This window comes from Lygodium microphyllum, chromosome 3 (assembly GCF_053477565.2).
Source record: "Lygodium microphyllum isolate KBCC chromosome 3, Lygodium_microphyllum_v1.1.10, whole genome shotgun sequence".
NCBI classification, from domain to species: domain Eukaryota; kingdom Viridiplantae; phylum Streptophyta; class Polypodiopsida; order Schizaeales; family Lygodiaceae; genus Lygodium; species Lygodium microphyllum.
In genome coordinates, this window is record NC_141137.1 from 103,985,433 (window position 1) to 104,005,367 (window position 19,935).

The following is a 19,935-nucleotide window of genomic DNA, read 5'->3' on the forward strand; positions in this document are numbered from 1 at the left end:
GTGGTGAATTTGTTTCTAATGAGTTTGCTCATTTTTGTGCAGATAAAGGAATTCACCAGGAGTTTGCTAAAACCAACACTCCTCAAGAAAATGGCATTCTTGAACGTAAGAACCGAAGTGTGATCGAGATGGCACACACCATGATGGAGCATCGACAGACACCTTAGCTTCTGTGGGCCGAGGCTGTGGCTATTGCAGTCCACATCCTTAACCGATCCCCCACTTCGGCCGTTTGATGGGATGACATCTTTTGAGGCTTACTTTGGGACTAAGCCCGATGTTTTTTATTTTAGGGTTTTTGGGTGTGATGCCTATGTTCACATTCCCAAGGCTCATCGTGATAAATTTGAAGCAGCTTCCCGAAGATAGGTGTTTGTTGGCTACAGCTCCCAGTCCCAAGGCTATCGTTTGTATGATCCCGTTAAGTGGGATGTGTATACCAGTCGAGATGTGTGGTTCGTGGAGGTTCCGGCCATAGCAACGGGCGAGAAGCATCCCGTTCTTGGATCCCGAGACAGTTCCTTTGGAGCCCGTGCCTTTTGATTCCGATTCTGTTTCCGATACAGAGTCTACTGTTCCATTGGTCCCCCCACGGAGTTACCACCGATGGATATCCCTGAGTCTTCAGCTGCTGGAGAGAGACGAGGAGAGGTTCGGCCTCCTCCTCGTTGGGCCCGTGACACACTTTGTTATTCAGGGATCGAGGGGGTTCCTGAGGAGTGGGGACCGCAGGATGGTCCGTGGCAGTCACGGCGGTACCAGACACATTCTATGGAGCTTGTCCCGTTAAGTGGGATGTGTATACCAGTCGAGATGTGTGGTTCGTGGAGGTTCCGGCCATAGCAGCGGGCGAGAAGCATCCCGTTCTTGGATCCCGAGACAGTTCCTTTGGAGCCCGTGCCTTTTGATTCCGATTCTGTTTCCGATACAGAGTCTACTGTTCCATTGGTCCCCCCACGGAGTTGCCACCGATGGATATCCCTGAGTCTTCAGCTGCTGGAGAGAGACGAGGAGAGGTTCGGCCTCCTCCTCGTTGGGCCCGTGACACACTTTGTTATTCAGGGATCGAGGGGGTTCCTGAGGAGTGGGGACCGCAGGATGGTCCGTGGCAGTCACGGCGGTACCAGACACATTCTATGGAGCTTGTTTGCTCTAACTATTGTTTGATGACCCGTGTTATGCAGGATCGAGAGCCCACCTCCGTGAAAGAGGCTTTACAGTCCGCACCGTGGAAGAAAGCTATGGAAGCTGAGTTGGAGGCTATTGAGAGGAATGGCACTTGGTATCTCGTGCCTTGCCCCTCGAATAAGAAGGTGATTGGTGTCAAATGGGTCTTCAAGACCAAGTATCTTAGCGATGGTTCTTTGGACAAGCACAAGGCTCGTCTTGTTGTGAAAGGTTTTGCACAGCGCCCAGGGATTGATTATCATGACACTTTTGCCCCCACTGCTCGTATGGCGACTATTCGAGCTGTTCTTGCCTTGGTTGGCCATAGGAGATGGCCTGTCTACCAGTTGGATGTGAAGTCAGCTTTCCTCAATGGTGATTTGAAGGAGGAGATCTATGTAGAGTAGCCTCCTGGCTTTGGATCTTCAGATGGGAAAGTCTACAGGTTGAAGAAGGCCTTGTATGGCCTCAAGCAGGCTCCGTGTGCATGGAACGAGAAGATTGATTCATGCCTTCAGTTACAGTTGGGATATCGGCGTTTCAAGGCGGATCCGCAGCTTTATATACACACTTCCGAGGCTGGTTGTGTGCTTTTTGTGTTGTATGTTGACGATTTGATTGTCACAGGTGATCATGCACAGAAGGTCAAAGAGACGAAGGCAGCTTTACATCAGATGTTCGAGATGGCGGATTTGGGTCTACTCCATTTCTTTTTGGGCCATGAGATTTATCAGTCTTAGAGGGGGATTTTCATCTCTCAGCAGAGATATGTACAGGAGCTCTTGGTTTCTTTTGCGATGGAGGATTGTCGGACCATTTCTACTCCTATGGATCCGAACTGGAAGGCCACTTCACATTCAGCTTCTCCCATGGCGGATGCTTCTCGCTATCGTCAGTTGATTGGATCATTGATTTGGCTCCTCAACACTCGTGTTGATCTTTGTTTTGTTGTTGGTCTCTTGGCGGGGTTCATGAGTGAACCTCAGACGGTGCATTGGCAGGCTGCCTAGAGGATACCTTGGTATTTGAAGGGGACATTTGATTTAGGGATTCATTATCCAGCAGGATCAGGGCACAGGTAGTTCAGATCTTGTACTTGCAGGTTGGAGCGACTCGGATTGGGCTGGTGATGTGGACCACAGGCGGTCTACAACAGGTTACTGTTTTACCTTGGGTAAGGTGTTATCTCATGGAGTAGCAAGAAGTAGCCCACGGTAGCCCTTTCGTCTACTGAGGTAGAGTATCGGGCTGTGTCTTCCACCACATGTGAGGCTGTGTGGCTTCGGAGATTGTTGGAGGAGCTTGGCTGCCCCCAGACTCCTCCTACTTTGTTGCAATGTGACAATGAGAGTTGCATTGCCTTGGCACGGAATCCTGTTTTCCATGCCCGGACGAAGCACATAGAGATCCAGTACCACTTCATCAGAGAGAAGCTTCTGGATGTGACCATTGCGGTGGAGTACTACAAGACAGAGGACAATCTTGCAGATTTGTTTATGAAGGGCTTTCCTAGGCTCTACTTCGGAGACATGCTAGATCCCTTAGGCTTTTGCTCCACCTAGGCTCTGAGAGGGGGTGTTAGTGATCACAGGACTGCCACGTGGCAGTCCGACCTGTTTCTGGACAGTCGGTTGCATTTAATGCAGCCGACCTGCATTTACTGGGCGCCTATTTTGTGGCTATTTATAGCCGATATTTCAGCAGTCTTCTCCCACTTCTGTTCGCAGATTACAGGCTGGAGGCTCATACAGATTTCATCTCTGTCTACAGATTTCAGGTTGGATATCGTGCAGACTGCAGCAGACTTCGAGGTGAACAGCAGGTTGCATCATTGAGGTGGAGACACGCAGTCCCGCGCATTGCTCCCGTGTACATATCTGCATATCTTTGTATACAGCACACTTATACAGCAGATCTTCATCTTCCATTGTCTTTCTCTCTCTTCTCTCTGCGTTCTCTCTCTCTCTCTCAGTCTTGGTCCCATGCTTCCGCATCGCTGCACTCTGACATAGCGTGATCTCCACTAGGGTGGACGGTGGAAGAGAAGACTCGGAATCTAAAGAAGAATCGCCATCAAGAGGCTCTGATTCCAAAGGAACTGTTGCGGGAGTCCAACTCTCCCCTGGATCTCTAAGTACGGGATGCTTCTTTTACCCCCCTCTATGGCCGGAACTCCCATGAACTGCACATCTCGGCTCGTGTAGACATCCTTTTTTACGGATCATACAAGCAATAACCTTGAGAGTGGGAGCTATAGTCAACAAAGACTTGTCGTTGGGAAGCCGTCTCAAACTTGTCACGTTGCGTCTTCGAGATGTGCACATAGGCGCCACATCCAAAGATCCTAAAATAAGAGACATCAGGCTTAGTTCCAAAGTAAGCCTCAAAAGGTATCATCCTGTCAATGGCGGAAGTGGAATATTGATTTAGGATGTGGACTGCCATAGCCATTGCCTTGGCCCACAGAAATTGAGGTGTCTGTCGGTGCTCCATCATGGTGTGCGCCATCTCGATCACACTTCGGTTCTTCTGCTTCAAAATGCCATTCTCTTGATGAGTGTTGGTATTAGCAAACTCTTGGTGCATGCCCCTATCTGCACAATAACGAGCAAACTCATTGGAAACAAATTCACCTCCCTTGTTTGATCACAAGGTCTTCAATCTCCAGCCAGATCGGTTCTCCTCAAAGAGAAGCCAATCCTTAAAGTGGGAGAAAGCCTCTGACTTCAACATCAAGAAGTAGGCCCATGCCATCTTGCTGTAGTCATCTATGATCAACATGAAGTACAAGCTCCCCTTCAGGGACTCGTTCCTCATCGGGCCACAAAGATCCGTAGATACAAGCTCCATAGGTGAAGTAGACCGCCTTGAAGCTTTGTTGGGAATCACATCCCTATGTTGCTTCCCATGAATGTAGGAGACGCCTGGCTGTTGGCTCACCACTATGTCTGGCAAACCTAGAACAAGCGATTTGTGCGACGCCTTTTGAAGATACTCATAGTTTAGGTGGCCAAACCAAGCATGCCATAGCTCGGATTGTGTTTGAGAGGTAAGAGAAAGAGAAATAAGAGTGGAAGAAGACTTCAATTTGTAGATGCCATTCTCCTCATACCCTGAAGAGAGAACCTTTCTCGATCCACGATCAAGGACTCGAACAACATCACTGTCAAACTCCACCAAGAGACCAAGAGAACAAATCTTATGTACCGAAAGCAAATGATACCCTAAACCTGGCACATGCAATACCTCGGAGGTGTGGGTACCACCACGTCCATTTGGAATCAGCTGCATCTTACCTTGTGTAGCAATAGATATAGAAGAGCCGTCTCTTATGAGAATTCGCCCACGTGAGAGTCGCAAATGGGCAACACCTACTGTCGAAGGAGTTATGTGCTGTGAAGCATCACTGTCCACGATCCACGATCCACTCTTGAGCCTGGGGAGCTGTCATCGTAGCATCAGAAGTCTTCGGTGTAGGGTCCTCAATGACCGCTAAGTGTAGAAAAGTAGCTGATGAGGGTGCAGCCACTGCTCTAGAATCCTTTGTGTCCTTCTTCTTGGTGTCTTTCTCGCCCTTGTCAGGGCAATCCTTTTTCCAATGGCCAGTCTTACCACAAATATGGCATGTCGATTCTTTCTCTTTGTCCTTGGATTTGTTATCCTCCTCCTCCTCCTTTTGGTCCTTCCCCTTCTTCCAAGAGGCTTGACCAATCAAGGCCTTCAATTTGGAAGCATTCTATCCCTTCAACTGTTCCTCTTGGTCCAAGACCGTAGGAACTAACTCTTTCCAACGAAGAGTCAACTCCTGCCTTGAAGCAATAAGAGCGGATTAAAAGGTACTGAATCGTGGCTGCAACTGGGACAATAAAGTGATCGCCATGTCTTCGGAGGAAATGGGCTTCCCCGCATTTTGAACGTGCATCTAAAGCCGCCGAAGGTTGTTGATGTGTTCTCAAGAGCGAACAAGGTTTGCATCTGCACTTCCAAAGAAACCCTTTTCATAAGGGTCATCTGGTTGTACATCTGGTCAAGTTTCAGCCATATCTCTCGAGCCACTGACAAGTGCTCGATATGGGCTATCACGATTGTTGTACAAGACAGAAAGAGAAAATAATGAATCCTGGCATTTAGTTTGTCCCAATGAGACTGAGCTTTGGTCAATTCCGCAAGAGCACTGGAAGAGAGTTTGGACTCATCTCTCACCGAGGGCCGGTTGATCTCCTCCATCACAAGCTCCGCCAAATCATAAGACTCCAGTATGACCAACATTATCACTCGCCAAATACGGTAATTGTCGCCATCAAGCTTCTGATCTGATGGAAGAGCCGGTAGGATAGGCACCTTCCGGTCCATGATTGCTTGGAACTCCACGTCAGTCTTTGTAGACATCTTCACCTGCAATGCCTGCACAAATGCAAAAGAAACCCCCTCTAACTGTGAAAATGCAGCCTGCTAGGGCTTTTGTCTCTGATTCCCGAACCTTCTTTAGCTTGCCGGAGGTGATGAAAAGGTAAAATCTGCACTTGAAAGCAAAAAATACAGGGGTCTTCCTTCTCTAACAGCAGAAAAACAGCAGCAGCTTCAACAAATCCTCTCTTTTCTCGCACGCCCACGCTCACCTCAGCCTTGTTCTGATGCGCAGCCCACTTGCTCGCACTTGAACGCTGAAAACACAGCCTTGTGTCATGCTGAAAACTCTTTTTCAGATAGGTCCACCCTAGGTCAGTCCTTCAAAGCTTTGATACCATGTCAGAGTGATGCAATGCGGAAGTGAATGACCATGACAAAGAGTGAACGGAGAGAGAAGAGAGAGAGTGAAACACAGAAAATCTGAAATGAAGAATCCTGTATAAGGATGCAGAATTATACACGGGTGCAAAGATAGTATCTGCGTATGTCTCCGCCTTGAGGACCTTGATATCCGTCAGCCCGAGTGTTGTCTCCGTCACCAGCAGGCTGAAATCTATCAGATACAAGTAATAAAGTTTGATGGAAACTCAGCCTTAAAAAAGGTTGAAAAGAATGCCTCGAAAAAAGCCCAAAAATGGCAGTTCGGCTGCATTTAATGCAGCCGACTGCAGTTGGACAGTCCGACTACTGCCATGTGGCAAAACTGCCACATGGCACTGCTGACGTGGCAGGGACCTGACTCTTAACAGGAGAGGGTGGAGCTTTGGCAGCTGTTGGACTAACCTTGTGCTTTGATACTACTTGTTGGATTGGAGATGGCAGCAAGTAGCTCAGCATAGCTTTAGAGTGTGTAGATAGTAGAGAGAGTGTGTGTGATCACTGCTTGATGCTTGATTAGTTGGGAAGTGTGTAACTCAAAGTACAAAGTACAACCCTTAGACTTTAGGGTTGTGTAAGTGCCTTCAGGTGCATTCATACACAAAAGTGTGTAATGTGCGGTAAGTGACTGAACTACCTAACATAAATACATAAATAAAGAATAATGTGATTGGGGAAAAGATCTCTCTTAGGGAGAGTATAAAGTGCCCCAATGTCCTGTGTCGATCATCGACACTCCTGTGTGAGCGTAGGTGAGTAAAACCCTACATTCTTCTCATAGCCTATAGAATACACCTTTCTCGATTCACGATCAAGAATATCGAAAGAATTTGTATCAAACTCAACCAGCAGGCCAAGAGGACACAAATCTTGTGCATAGTAAGTAAATGGTAACCCAAGCATGGCACATAAAGCACGTCAGATGTACGAGTACCAGTTATAGCTCCAGTCGTCTAGTATAATTAGTTATGCACAATTTGACTTAATAGACAATATTCCCTTATGTTGCATCTTATCTATACTTCGTGTACATTGTGTTGTGTGTGAAAGAAGAAGAAGAAACTAGCAAGTAAACGTTTTGGCCTACATCTCTCTTCTTGTGTTCTTAAGTGAGCTTTCTCTTGTATGTAAGGTGTGTGTTTGGTGCAGTAGCTCAAGCAAGTCCCCCACCATGTGATTCTTGACAGATAGGAGGTGATAGTTGTTGCAGCAGTTGGCTGAGAGGGCGGAGCTTTGGCAGCTGCTAGATTAACCTTGTGCTTTAATACTAGTTGGATTGGAGATGTGAGAGTGTGCAGATAGTGAGAGAGAGTGTGTGATTACTGCTTGACACTTGATTAGTTGGGAAGTGTGTAACTCAAAGTACAAAGTACAACCCTTAGACTTTAGGGTTGTGTAAGTGCCTTAAGGTGCATTCACACATGAAAGTGTGTAATGTGTGGTAAGTAACTGAACTATGTAACATAAATACACAAATAAAGAATAATATGACTGAGCTGGCGACAACCAGCGGACGCAGACCTGATTGGAGGCGTGGGCAGTCAACGACTAGTTGAGTGGGGGAGTAGGTGTGCAGTAGTACGAGACGCTGACTAGTGTGTCGATGACCTCATGGGCACTGACAGCAGGCGACTACATGGCACGTGACGAGACCAGCGGGGTGTAACCAGCGACGTGATAGGACTGCAACGGCGCGGCAGCTGATGGGACCTACGTGACGTGAACGGACGGTGTCAACCTCGATGGGTCAATGGACCTGGCATTCAACTTTTTTTTTTCCCTTCAATTTTTTTTTGAAATTCCTCTTCCACTACTGAGGTTTCACGCGTGCAAGCACAAAAGGTCAAATTTTTGCAATCTTGGCCTAGAAATTTGGGGCTTTCCCAGATTGAGTGTTGTTCATGCAAAATTGAGGCATCTGCATCAGAAATTGGAGACATTGTGCGCATTTGAATTGGGGATTTTGCCAAAATTATTGAAATTTTACTCATTTGAGTGAAATTTCTCAACATTGGACACATAAAATTTGGGGCTTTTATTGTATTGGTGAAATTCTGTTCAGCTAAGTCAGATTAGGCCACATTGCTGTACATTTGGACCCGAGAAATTTGGGGCTTTTGCAAAATCTTGTGAAATTTTGCTAATTTTTACCCGTTTTATGCTTTCGGGAACATGTATTAATGCAATTGTGACAAATCGGTCAGTGAAATTTGGGGGGCTGAAATTGCTCTATTTTGGCAAAATTGGCCTGTTCTATGCATGCCAGAGACAGTGTAGATGTATGATTGATGCTTTGAGCACAAAAATTTGGGGTTTTTTGACCGTGCGTGTCAAATTTTATGCCCGTTGGTACATGTACAACAGAAATTGCAGCTAAAATTTGGGATTTCTCATATAATGTGATGTATTTGCCCTTGGAATAGCTGTAATCAGTTGTGGAATGCTGTAGCACATGGTTTGGTGCTTCTGAAAATTTACTTACAAATCTGAAATTTCTGCTTCTACGTGGTCATTTATTGCTGGTTGGTACTTGTTTGTACCTTGGTCACTTGTGTGACAGTTTGGGCCTGCATTTGCTGAATTTTTGGTCACATTTGGGCTGAAAATCATGGTTGGCAGTAGTGACAGCAGTAATCTCATGCACACAAAGAAGCTTGAAGGAGCACATAACTTTGTAGTCTGGCAAAAACAATGCTACAATATCCTGTTGCAGAAGAAGCAGGCAAAGCCGATTAAGACCAAAGGGGCAAAGCTCGTAGATATGGAACATGAAGATTGGGATGAGTTAAATGAGCTTGCATGCTCAACCATCGAGCTATCGATTTCTGATGCCTTGTTGTTTAATATTGAAGGTTTGGATTTTGGATATGCTATTTGGACTCGACTGGAAGAACTGTATGCAGAGAAGAGTGCTACGAGCAAAGTGTATTGGCTGAAAAAGCTTATGGATTTGCGCATGAAAGAGGATATAGCAATGCCTACTCACTTGAGTGAGTTTTAACTCCATTTTCAGCGAGCTGGTTGCCTTGAAGTTCTTGATTGATGAAGAATTTAAGGCTACGTTCTTGCTTTGCACTCTACCAGAGAGTTGAGATACATTTAGGGCTGCTATGAGCAATTCTAATGCAATTCTTTTGTATGTTGATGTAGAGAGTGCTTTACTCATGGAAGAAATGAATTGGCAGAACAATGCATCCAGTAAGTCTTCCAGTGCTTTGCATACTAGGGGCAGACAAATTTGATAGCAAGGGACACAGTAAATGTGGCAAAGATGTTGAATGCCATCATTGTGGCAAGAAGGGTCACTTTAAACGTGAGTGCTACAAATGGAAGAAAGAGAAAGGAAAGGGCAAGAAGACAGATGATAGCAAGGAAGAGAAGAAAGAAAGTCCGCCTAAGAAGAACAGTGTCAAAATTGAAGAGGTGAATGTAGTCACTCATGACAGTGGCAATGGAAATGACGTACTCTTTGTCTCTTTACACTTTGGTGCACATGCTTTACTTGCAGATACAGATGGTGACATGCATACTTGGATTCTCGATTCAGGTGCTTCCTTTCATATCACCCCTCATCGTGAGTAGTTCTCTGCCTATACAGGGGGTCGATATGGTGTTGTCCATCTTGGGGACAACTATGCATGTGACATTGCAGGTATTGGCAGTGTGCAGTTGCAGTTTCAGCATGGTTCTATCTTTACACTTTAGCTTGTACGTCATGTATCTCAACTCAAGAAGAGCTTGATTAGCATAGGACAGCTAGATGATGATGGATTTCATACCACCTTTGGTGATGAGAAGTGGAAGATTTGTAAGGGATCTAGAGTGATTGCCAGAGGGTGTAAAAGTGATACCTTGTATCCTCTCCATGTATCTAGTGTGAGTGATCATGTTGTTGCCGTGATTGAGTAGCCAAGTGTTTCTTTGTGGCATGGCTGGTTGGGACACATGAGTCAAACTTGAATGAAAGTCCTCTCTTGTTTGGGTTACTTGCCTTGTCTTCGTTATGCTAATTTTGAGCATGGTGGTCATTGTGTTTATGCTAAACATGCATAGACGTCTCATAAAAAGTTTCTTTCACTGAAATCTTCTCCTGTAGAGTCAGTACATTCCGATATATACCAGATGCCAGGATTATCTTTAGGAGGAAAGAAATATTTTGTTACCTTTATCAATGATGCTACACGGAAGGTATGGGTTTACACTATTTGTAGCAAGGATGAAGTGCTTGAGAAGTTTAAAAAATTCTTGGCATTGGTTGAAAATCAAACTAATAAGACACTTAAGTGTCTTCGCTTTGACAATGGTGAGGAATATGTGTCCAAGGCCTTTCAAGCATTTTATGACAGGAAAGGGATAAAGAGGAAGCTCATTGCCTCTCATAATCCACCCCAAAATGGAGTTGCAGAGCGTATGAATTGGACCATACAGGATAAGGTCTGTACGATGCTGTCTCATGTTGCATTACCCCATGGTTTTTAGGCAGAGTCTATTATGACAGCCGTACACTTGATTAATTGATCACCAAACAGGTCTTGGGGACAATGGTGAGGAATATGTGTCCAAGGCCTTTCAAGCATTTTATGACAGGAAAGGGATAAAGAGGAAGCTCATTGCCTCTCATAATCCACCCCAAAATGGAGTTGCAGAGCGTATGAATTGGACCATACAGGATAAGGTCTGTACGATGCTGTCTCATGTTGCATTACCCCATGGTTTTTAGGCAGAGCCTATTATGACAGCCGTACACTTGATTAATTGATCACCAAACAGGTCTTGGGGGGGGGGAGACATTCCCCAAGAAGCGTGGTCGGGCAAGCCACCTTCATATGCTCACCTAAAAGTGTTTGGCTGCGAGGCTTTTGTGCACATTCGTAAAGAAAAATGCAACAAACTTGAGCCAAAGTCCTATAAATGCATTTTCCTAGGATATGGTGACGAGGGTGAAATGGGGTATAGATTATGGGATCTCGAGAAAAGGAAAGTAGTACGCAGCAATGATGTTATCTTCTGGAAAGATCGCATACATAAACAGTCGGAAAGGATTGAGAAGGTCCGTAGGGTTGTACTCTAGGAAGAAATATCTTTTGGATAGCAAAATGTGCCCGTTGTACAGCAACAAATAATTGCTGTAAATGAACCTGTAATTGTAGAAAATAATGTTGGAAATGATCAGCCAGCTATTGCCCATGATAATGAGCCACTACATGTGCAGGAACAGCTAGGACAGTAAGCTGTTAATGCTGACTCGCAGGTGAAATGCGAGGACAGCAAGCTGAAAATGCTCAACAGCCAACAAACAATGATCATTGGGCTAGGAGATCATCTAGGGCTACTAGACAACCTGATAGATTCATTCGTGGTGCAAACAATGTGGCTGATTATGTCATGTTGATAGACTGTGGTGAACCGTCTTGCTTCAAGGAAGCAATGGACAGAGAGGACAACAAGAAATGGTATAAAGCCATGTTGTCAGAAATGGAATCTCTTGAGAAAAATAGCATTTGAGACTTGGTGCAGTTGTCTAAAGGGCAGAAAACACTTTCATGCAAATGGGTTTACAAGATGGTCACTTTTGGTTCCTTACCAAAGTACAATGCAAGATTGGTTGCGAAGGGGTGCAAGCAGGAACATGGAATTGACTTTGATGAGATATTCTCTCTTGTAGTCAAGATGACTACATTGAGAACCATTTTGGGCTTGGTTGCAGTTGAAGATATGGAGCTCATACAGATGGATGTAAAGACTGCATTCTTACATGGTGATCTGCATGAAGACATATATATGCAGCAACTTGAAGGGTTTGTGGAAAAAGGAAAAGAGAAGATGGTATGTAAACTCAAAAGGAGTTTGTATGGGTTAAAACAAGAACCAAGAGAATGGTATCATAAATTGATACATTTATGCAATCTCAAGGTTCCATAGAAGTCAAGTGGATCACTGGTTGTATACCAAGAAGGCAACAGATGGTAGCTTGATTATCTTGGTTCTATATGTTGATGACATGGTGATTGCTGGCAAGGATACTTATGCCTTGGCCTCATTGAAGCAAAGTGTACATGGTAGCTTTGACATGAAGGATTTTGGTGATGCAAATCACATTCTTGGCATGCGAATACTCAGAGTTAGGTCAAAAGGCCTACTCTATCTATCTCAGAAGGAGTATATCTCCAAGGTTTTGCAGTGTTTCAATATGGAGGGGGGGAAAACGATTGGGGTTCCATTGCCTTCATAAGTGAAACTTAGTGCAGAGGATAGCCCTACATCTGACGATGAGACGACTGAAATGGCCAAGATACCATATGCTTCAGCTGTTGGCAGTTTGATGTATGCTATGGTTGCTGCATATCCTGACATTGCCTTTGCAGTGAGAGTGGTTAGCAGATACATGGCAAACCTTGGTAAAAAGCATTGAAAAGCAGTGAAAGGTATTATGAGATACCTCTAAGGCACGAAGAAGTTGTGCATCTGCTTTGGAAAGTAGAAGGCATCTGTTGTTGGCTTTACGGATGCAGACTATGTTGGTCATGCGGATTGCAGAAAGTTCACTTCTGGGTATGTGTTTACCTTCACAGGAGGGGTAGTCTCTTGGATCTCCAAGCTACAAAAGTGTGTTGCATTGTCTACTACAGAGGCAACGTATGTGGTTGCCACTGAGACATGCAAGGAGGCTTTATGGCTTTCATGTTTGGTGGGAGAGCTTGGCATTATAGAGTTACTTGTTCTCCATTGTGATAGTCAGAGTGCTATCATGCTAGCACAGAATCCCGTCTTTCATGCAAAAATGAAGCAAATACAGGTGAAGTATCACTTCATTAAAGATGTACTTGACAGCAAGAGCATGAGCTTGTTAAAGTGTATACAGATGATAATCCTGCAGACCTCAGGAAGGGTCTTTCAGCAGTGTGGTTTGCTCATTGCCGACAGATGATGGGAGTTGGATAGATATATATATTTCAGCTTTGTGCATACCTAGACTTAGCTGATTCTTTTCTCTTCTGAAGGTACATTGCCTTTAGGTGGGAGGTTGTTGGGAATAAAGGCCCTCGTGCCTTTTAAATGTGCTCGAGTGTGAACACACCCTTAGTACTTGTACTTTCATATATATATATATTACGTAAAGAGGTACACACTCGATTGTACCCACAAGTCGTGCTCACTCTCTCTATCCCCAGTACTCTGCTCTCTCTCACTCGTTGTCTTTCTACTGCTAACAATCACGTGTCTCGATCCCACGCCCTTTGAGCTCGACAGGTGCCCTTTTTATCCTTGGGGCAATCCTTCTTCTGATGGCCTGTCTTGCCATAAATGTGACAAGTAGATTCCTTCTCTTTGTCCTTTGGTTTGTCGTCCTTCTTCTTGTTGTCCTTTTCCTTCTTTTGAGAGGATTGACTTGTCAATGCCTCCGTCTTGGAAACATTTTGCCCTTTAAATTATTCTTCTTGGTCCAAGACCATAGGAACCAACTCCTCCCACTGAAGAGTTGACTCCCGCCTTGAAGCAATCAAAGTAGAGTAGAAAACATCAAACTCAAGGGGTAATTGTGATAGAAGAGTTATCTCCATGTCTTTGGATGTGATCACCTTCTATGCATTTTGAATCTGCGTTTGAAGTTGTCGTAGCTTGTTCACATGCTCTTGCATAGAAGATGATTTGCTAGGGTTTAACGTCCGCATCTGCACCTTTAAAGACACTCGTTCCATAATGGTCATTTGGTTGTATAACTAATCAAGCTCCAGCCATATGTCTGTAGCCACTATCAAGTGCTCAATATGGACAATCACGGCGATAGTGTAGGAAAGGAAGAGAAATGAGCGGGTATAGGCATTCAATTTGTTCCAATGCACTTGAGCCTTTGCCAAATTTGCACAATCGTTTGTAGAAAGTTTGGACTCGTCTCTTGATCAGGACAGTCAATGGCTTTCGTAACAAGCTTTGCCAAATCATAGGACTCCAAGATGGCAAGCATCATAATGTGCCAGACACGAAGTTCTCGCCATTGAGCTTCTGATCTGATGAAAGAGGCAGTATGACAAGGCACCTTCCGGATCCATAATCGCCTGAAACTTCAAATCGGTCTAAGAAGACATTTTTACCTACTATGCTTGCAAAAAACACAAAACTAGGCCCCTCTGACTATAGAACATAGCCTGCTAGGGCTCTTCTCCCCTCATTTCACACTTGTTTCACCTGTTGGAGGTGATGAAATGGTAAAATCTGCAAGCGAAGGCTCAAAATATAACCTTCCTCCTTCGCGAACAGTGAAAGTCCGTAGCAAAATCTGTGACTTTACTCCTTTCCAGCACGCCCATGCTCGCCTTAGCCTTGTTCCGATGTGTAGCCCTCCTGCTTGTCCTCGAATGCTGAAAAACACAGCCTTGTGTTGTGCTGAAAACTCCTCTTCAGGTTTGCCCATGATCACAGTCAGTCTTTGCACTGCTTTTATACCATGTCAAAGTGGAATGGTGCAGAAGCGTATGACTGAGATTGAGAGATAGAGTGAACATGGAGAGGGGGGAGAGAGAAAGAGACAGAAGAACGAAGATATGCAATATGAAGAATGTTGAATAAGGAATACAAATATGTACATGGGTGTAGTGTGTGTGTCCGTGTATCTTCACCTCAATGATGTCACCCTGCTGTACACCTCAAAGTCTGCAGTAGTCAGCACGATCTCTGCATGGTCTCAGTGCGTAATCTGCGATCAGAACTATATGAATGTGTGTTGAACATCTGCAGTTGGCCTGCCAAATCTGGCAAATCTGTGCCAGATTTGACTGACTGCATCAAAAAAGGCAAAAACTGCCATGTCATCATTGCAATCTGGTCTGTAGTAAATGCGACTGCTGATGTGGCATGTCTGACTGCTGTACGTGCAAAACTGTCCTGTGCTGCCATGTGGCACTCTACACAATCTCTGACAAACTGCTCTCAAATGCATGATCACATGTTTGTTTAGGGGATGACTAGACGACTATATCTCTAACACATGCATCAATCCTAGTGCTTCGCCCTAACCTTTTCACACTCAATTCACTGCTAGACTTTGTAAATTCAAACCTGCACTATTGCCACAACAAATCAACATTGGATTCATGCCCAAAAATAATGGGCAATTGCTCTGATCTTATTGCATGCATTACATTAGGTCCTGCCTTGCATTTTCCTAATTTTCTATGCATTCTTAGACAGAAGAGTTGCAATCTCTCTTATTTATGTTCCAAATTAGTATGAATGGTTGTATTTTAGTGATTTTACATGACAATTGATCCATAGGTGCTCAATGACCTTGTTACCTTGGATGTTAGTCTCCAACCAACTTTAAAGTGTTCAAAAATGCATAAGAACACTTAGGTAGCCAAACCTTAGAAATGATAGCCAATATTTGAGCTCAATTTCGTGGAGCATTTCCTTTGACAACTATCTTGCATAGTCCCCATGCAAAAATCTCACATTGTTCCTCTACAAAAGAGGAATTTCTTCTAATGAAATTTTGAGAGATTAACATTTTCCGAGATAATAAAGTGTGCAAGGCTTACTCTCTCAAAGGAGAAGAGAATATCTCAGCTTATGGTGATGTAATGACCGTTTTTAATATGATATTTCAATAAAAAACAACAACAATACTTGTTGAAAATGGAGTTAAAGAGCTGCCCAATGTTCTCCATTGTTGTCGTAACCCCATACATGTTGTGAACTATGGAGCATCTGTGGTTGAAATTGCAAATTCTGCAGCCAAAAAGAGGAGTACGACCGTCTCCAAACTTGTGTCGCTCAAATGAGAGAGAAGGAGATTGCAAATAACCAAAGCCACTTTTTAAATGTGTTACCAGTTGCTTATTAATCAAAATTCAAATTTAATTAAGGCCTAATTAATCAATGGCTGATTGATCATAGTGAGTTGCTCACTAGACCAAACTTAATCATTAGACTTGGCTAACAACTCATCTCAAGTGAATTGCTTACTAGAGGAAAGTTGAAACCTTCAAATGATCATTATTTCTAAGTTGCAAACTTTCATTAAGACGAAAGCTTCACATTGCACCTTGTTTCTTTTGTACTTGCCTTGTACCTTGGTATTGAGTCTTTCACTATCAGTGCAATGTTCACAATGCCAAGAGTTAGGGGTACCAAAATCAAAAGTTTATTTTAATAAAAATCGTTAGTGAAGTTTAATTAAGTCATTAAGTTTCATTTTTCATTTTGGTGACATATCCCCACTTGAAAAATTGCAAGTGACCTTGGTTGTATGAGGCAAGATCCAATACGGCATGCGAAATGACCAATATATGTCCCTAGTAACCACCACTGTTATTGCATGTCTTGTCAATGTACAATTGTTCATACATGTTTCTAAGTAACCTGTTAAGATAGAGAGCGCAAGGATCGTAATGCAACACATTTCTGCAGCTTGGATATCCAAGAGACTGCTCCCTGTGTGAATGTGAACATGGTTTCATATGGCTCCATACATAGGAAGCGGTTTTATTTAAGTTAACAAAAGGCAAGAAACAGATTTCATACAAAAGTAAGTAGTACATTAGGAATTTTATGAAGAATGAAGTAAACAACTTAGTTTGATATGAGTTAATAAAACACAAGAAATAGGTTTCATATAGAAGTAAGTAGAACATTAGGAATTTTATGAAGTATAAAGTAAAAAAGTTATCGTAAGAGTATTTATCATTTGAAACACTTCCAGATGCTGAAGTTTTCTGCTTTTAAAAGGCAAATTGTTTTCCCTTATTTAAAAAAGTGAGGTTTTTGGCAAACTGGTTTATATATACAAAACCTTTCTGTTTGAAATGTCTTGTATGTCTTCTGTTTGTATGAAGTGGCACTCTATGCACCTGGGTTTGCCAACAATGAAGAAAAATAATGTGGGCCCTTCCATAACATTCTATGGCTCTGTTGCACAAATTGATGCTTTTGCAATAGCTGTGTGTGAGGCAACATTATCTGGAAAGTCTGGAGCTGATTAGTGCTTCATTGCATACTCGCCTATGACATTTCCCGATCCTGAAACGATAGCTTTACTACTAAATTTCATGAGAGAACGTCTCAGGTTGTTTGAGAATATAAATATTTATCCATTACTTAGATATCCTATGGAGTCTTGTCTCGTTACTGATAATTAAAAGAATTTTGTTAGTTGATGATGATGATGATGGATGCAGTTGATCTGTATAAGCAGGCAAGTTGTAAGAAAAGGGGCTGATGGAGCTTTTCCTTTGTATTGTGAAGATTCTAGTGATTTCATAAGCACTCTGACTTTCTGGACATCTATTTCAGAAGTTAGATTATTGGGATCTTTTCCTGATCCTCAGTCATTTCATGACAAATCTCTCTGACAGTTTTGACAAGATAGAAACAATTCATTACTTAGATATCTTGTGGATGTTTGTGTAGATATATATTAGTAAAACATTTTGGTTAGTTGATGATGATGGATGCATATGTTCTGATATTAAGCATGCCACTAGGTACTGATGGAGTTTTGTTTTTGTGGTGTGAAGATTCTATCTTATTTCCGGATGTGCCCATTGCTCTCCGACTTTCTGGACATCTGTTACTGGGAGTGGTGCGGATCTATTCAAAGAAAGTCAATTACCTGTTTCATGATTGCAGTGAGGCCCTCAATCAAATCAAGCAAGCATTTCATACTACTGTTGTAGATCTCCCACCAGAAGCTGCCACTGCACCATTTCACTCCATAACATTGCCAGAGACATTTGACTTTGATGAGTTAGAGCTGCTTCAGGATTCAGAAAGCTCATTTTTTCAGTCAAATGGGTTAGGATCTGCTCATACCACTCCTTTGTTGGTCATCTAGTAATAATATTTGATAACCATATGATTTCTGAAGACTGGAGAGTTCTTATTGTCTTTTGAATATTGGGTTCGTGTCTCTCAGCATGGTGTGTTTATGTTTACAGAAACTATGTGGATCATCACATTTCTTCTCGAGAGCAGATTACACTTCAGGATCCCATTGAACATAATCCATACCTTGGTTCTTCTCAGTTTGGACTCGATGGTGTGTTGCAGTGAAGCTTGCTGCTGTTTCTTTTATGTACCATATTTACTATGTTACAAATAACCACATTGAATACTCTGGCTGGTTACTGTCTCAATATGTTTATGCTTGTTTGGAAATTTTCATTTTACAGAACACTGCCCTTTACGTTCTGTCTTCTAAAATCTCTAGGTGTTCTTGTACACAGAAAGGTTTGGTGATGGGGACTGCTCCCAGATGGGCCTTGAATTTGATGAGGTAGTGTGAACTTCCAGGTTGCATTCGGTTGATCAATTATGACTATTATGCTTAATGATGTACCTGCATATTTTATTAACCCAAAATTCTAGCTTCAAAACAGTCCAAAGGTGAACGGTCTATGTAGTGAAAGGGTTGCTTATTCAAGCACATGGAAACTTGTTATCAATGTCTATTTTGTTTTAGGAATTTTTGGACCAGAAGTCACATTCTGCTACTGCCAGCACGTCAACACCTCTGCTCAAAGAAGAGTAAGATTGCCTTTATTTTGTCTGGACTAAGCTTTTTGATAAGCTGGATGGCTTCTTTCCGATTCCTGTAGTTTTGATAGTGTTTCTCTTTCTGTAACCTGGGGCAGTGATCAAGCTATTCAGATGGATATTGATGATTTTCGTGAGCCTTCCACTCTGTCTGGACTCCAGACAATGGGTGTGGATAACCCAGGGCTCACACCTATCTTTGAACTAGATCGCATTGAGGTAGATGAACAGAGAACCATGTCTACTCTTGGCTCATTATTGGATCCACTGGATCAGACAGTTAGTGGCAAGGCGACAACTAAAGGTCCTGGTCTTCCTTCGCTTGAAACTCTAGCACCTACGGTTGCAAAGGCAACCCTTGCAACACCAAGCTTTGAGGCACGCACTCCTGATTTAAATCAGGAGTTCTGCCCACCAGATGAACCCTCCACTCCTGCATTGCCAGAAGAAGCTTCTGTGGCGGCTCACAAAGTGTTCCTGAATTCCGTGGAGAAAGAAACAGGCATGTCTTTTCCTGCGAGTCCTGTCAATGTCACTGATACAGTTCAAGATTTTATGCCAGCCAGCCAGGGTTCCATGCCTTCACCTTCTGGGGGAGCAATACATGATATTCAAGTAGCTGGTTCAGCTGATAAGCCTTCCTTTACCAGTGCAACTGAAGGTATAGATTTGACTAGTTTCCAGGGATTTCAGCTGCATTCTAGCTGCATGCCAGGCAATGCTGATTTTGTAAGTCCTTTAGGCCAGTTGAAAAAGGAAGCACCCTTCACTCAGAGTCCCTTTCCTGAACTGGAGCAGCAGCTTTCTTCTGCCCGAAATCAGCCAAGTGCTGAAGTAGATTCTCAGGCTGTGAAAAGACCATTAACAGCTGCAAGTTTTCATGGTGTGACTGCATTACAGGACTTGCCAGTGGTGACTTCAACCATTAATAATGAGGGCATGGGGGCTAATCATGTTCAATATGCATCCTCTGTTGATACAGAAACAGATCCTGCTTCGACATTCTTTCAGGGGTTTCCTCAACCTCCTGTGATACAACAAAGTCTCACGGACAACAAGCTCTCAGCAACTTCCAATCCCCTTCAAAATCAGCTTCATAGCAGCTCACTAGGCACTTCAAGCAATCTGTTATCCCAGCCGTGCATGTTGAATCATGATGTTGCATTTACATTCCAACAACCTGCATTACTCTGCAATCAAGATGCTACTTTACCCATGTTCTCAGATGATCGCTTGATCAGTGTACACTGTGCACAGCCTTCATCTGTGGGTGCAGTAGAATCTTCTCCCCTTCAGCGAGGTATTGGACAGGATCAACAGTGTAGCTCAACTGGTCAGTTTTTACTGCCAATTTCTATCTCAAGTGTTTCTCTTTTTGTTGCCATATTGAACATATTTTTTCCACCACCGAGGTGGAGGTTTCAGACTGAGAGATTGGTTTTGAATGCA

General features: G+C 43.4%; 1 protein-coding gene across 2 annotated transcripts in view; it reads left to right on the plus strand.

The window, feature by feature from the left end:
• Positions 1–19,935, plus strand: part of LOC148038693 (sister chromatid cohesion 1 protein 4-like) — a 69,624-nt gene that overhangs the window by 21,129 nt on the left and 28,560 nt on the right. For both annotated transcript variants that reach the window (XM_087674360.1, XM_087674363.1), the window contains exons 2-6: positions 17,469–17,745; positions 17,889–17,989; positions 18,177–18,226; positions 18,413–18,477; positions 18,585–19,819. In XM_087674360.1, the coding sequence (XP_087530486.1) occupies positions 17,469–17,745; positions 17,889–17,989; positions 18,177–18,226; positions 18,413–18,477; positions 18,585–19,819 (1,728 nt within the window). The remainder of the gene's footprint in view (positions 1–17,468; positions 17,746–17,888; positions 17,990–18,176; positions 18,227–18,412; positions 18,478–18,584; positions 19,820–19,935) is intronic.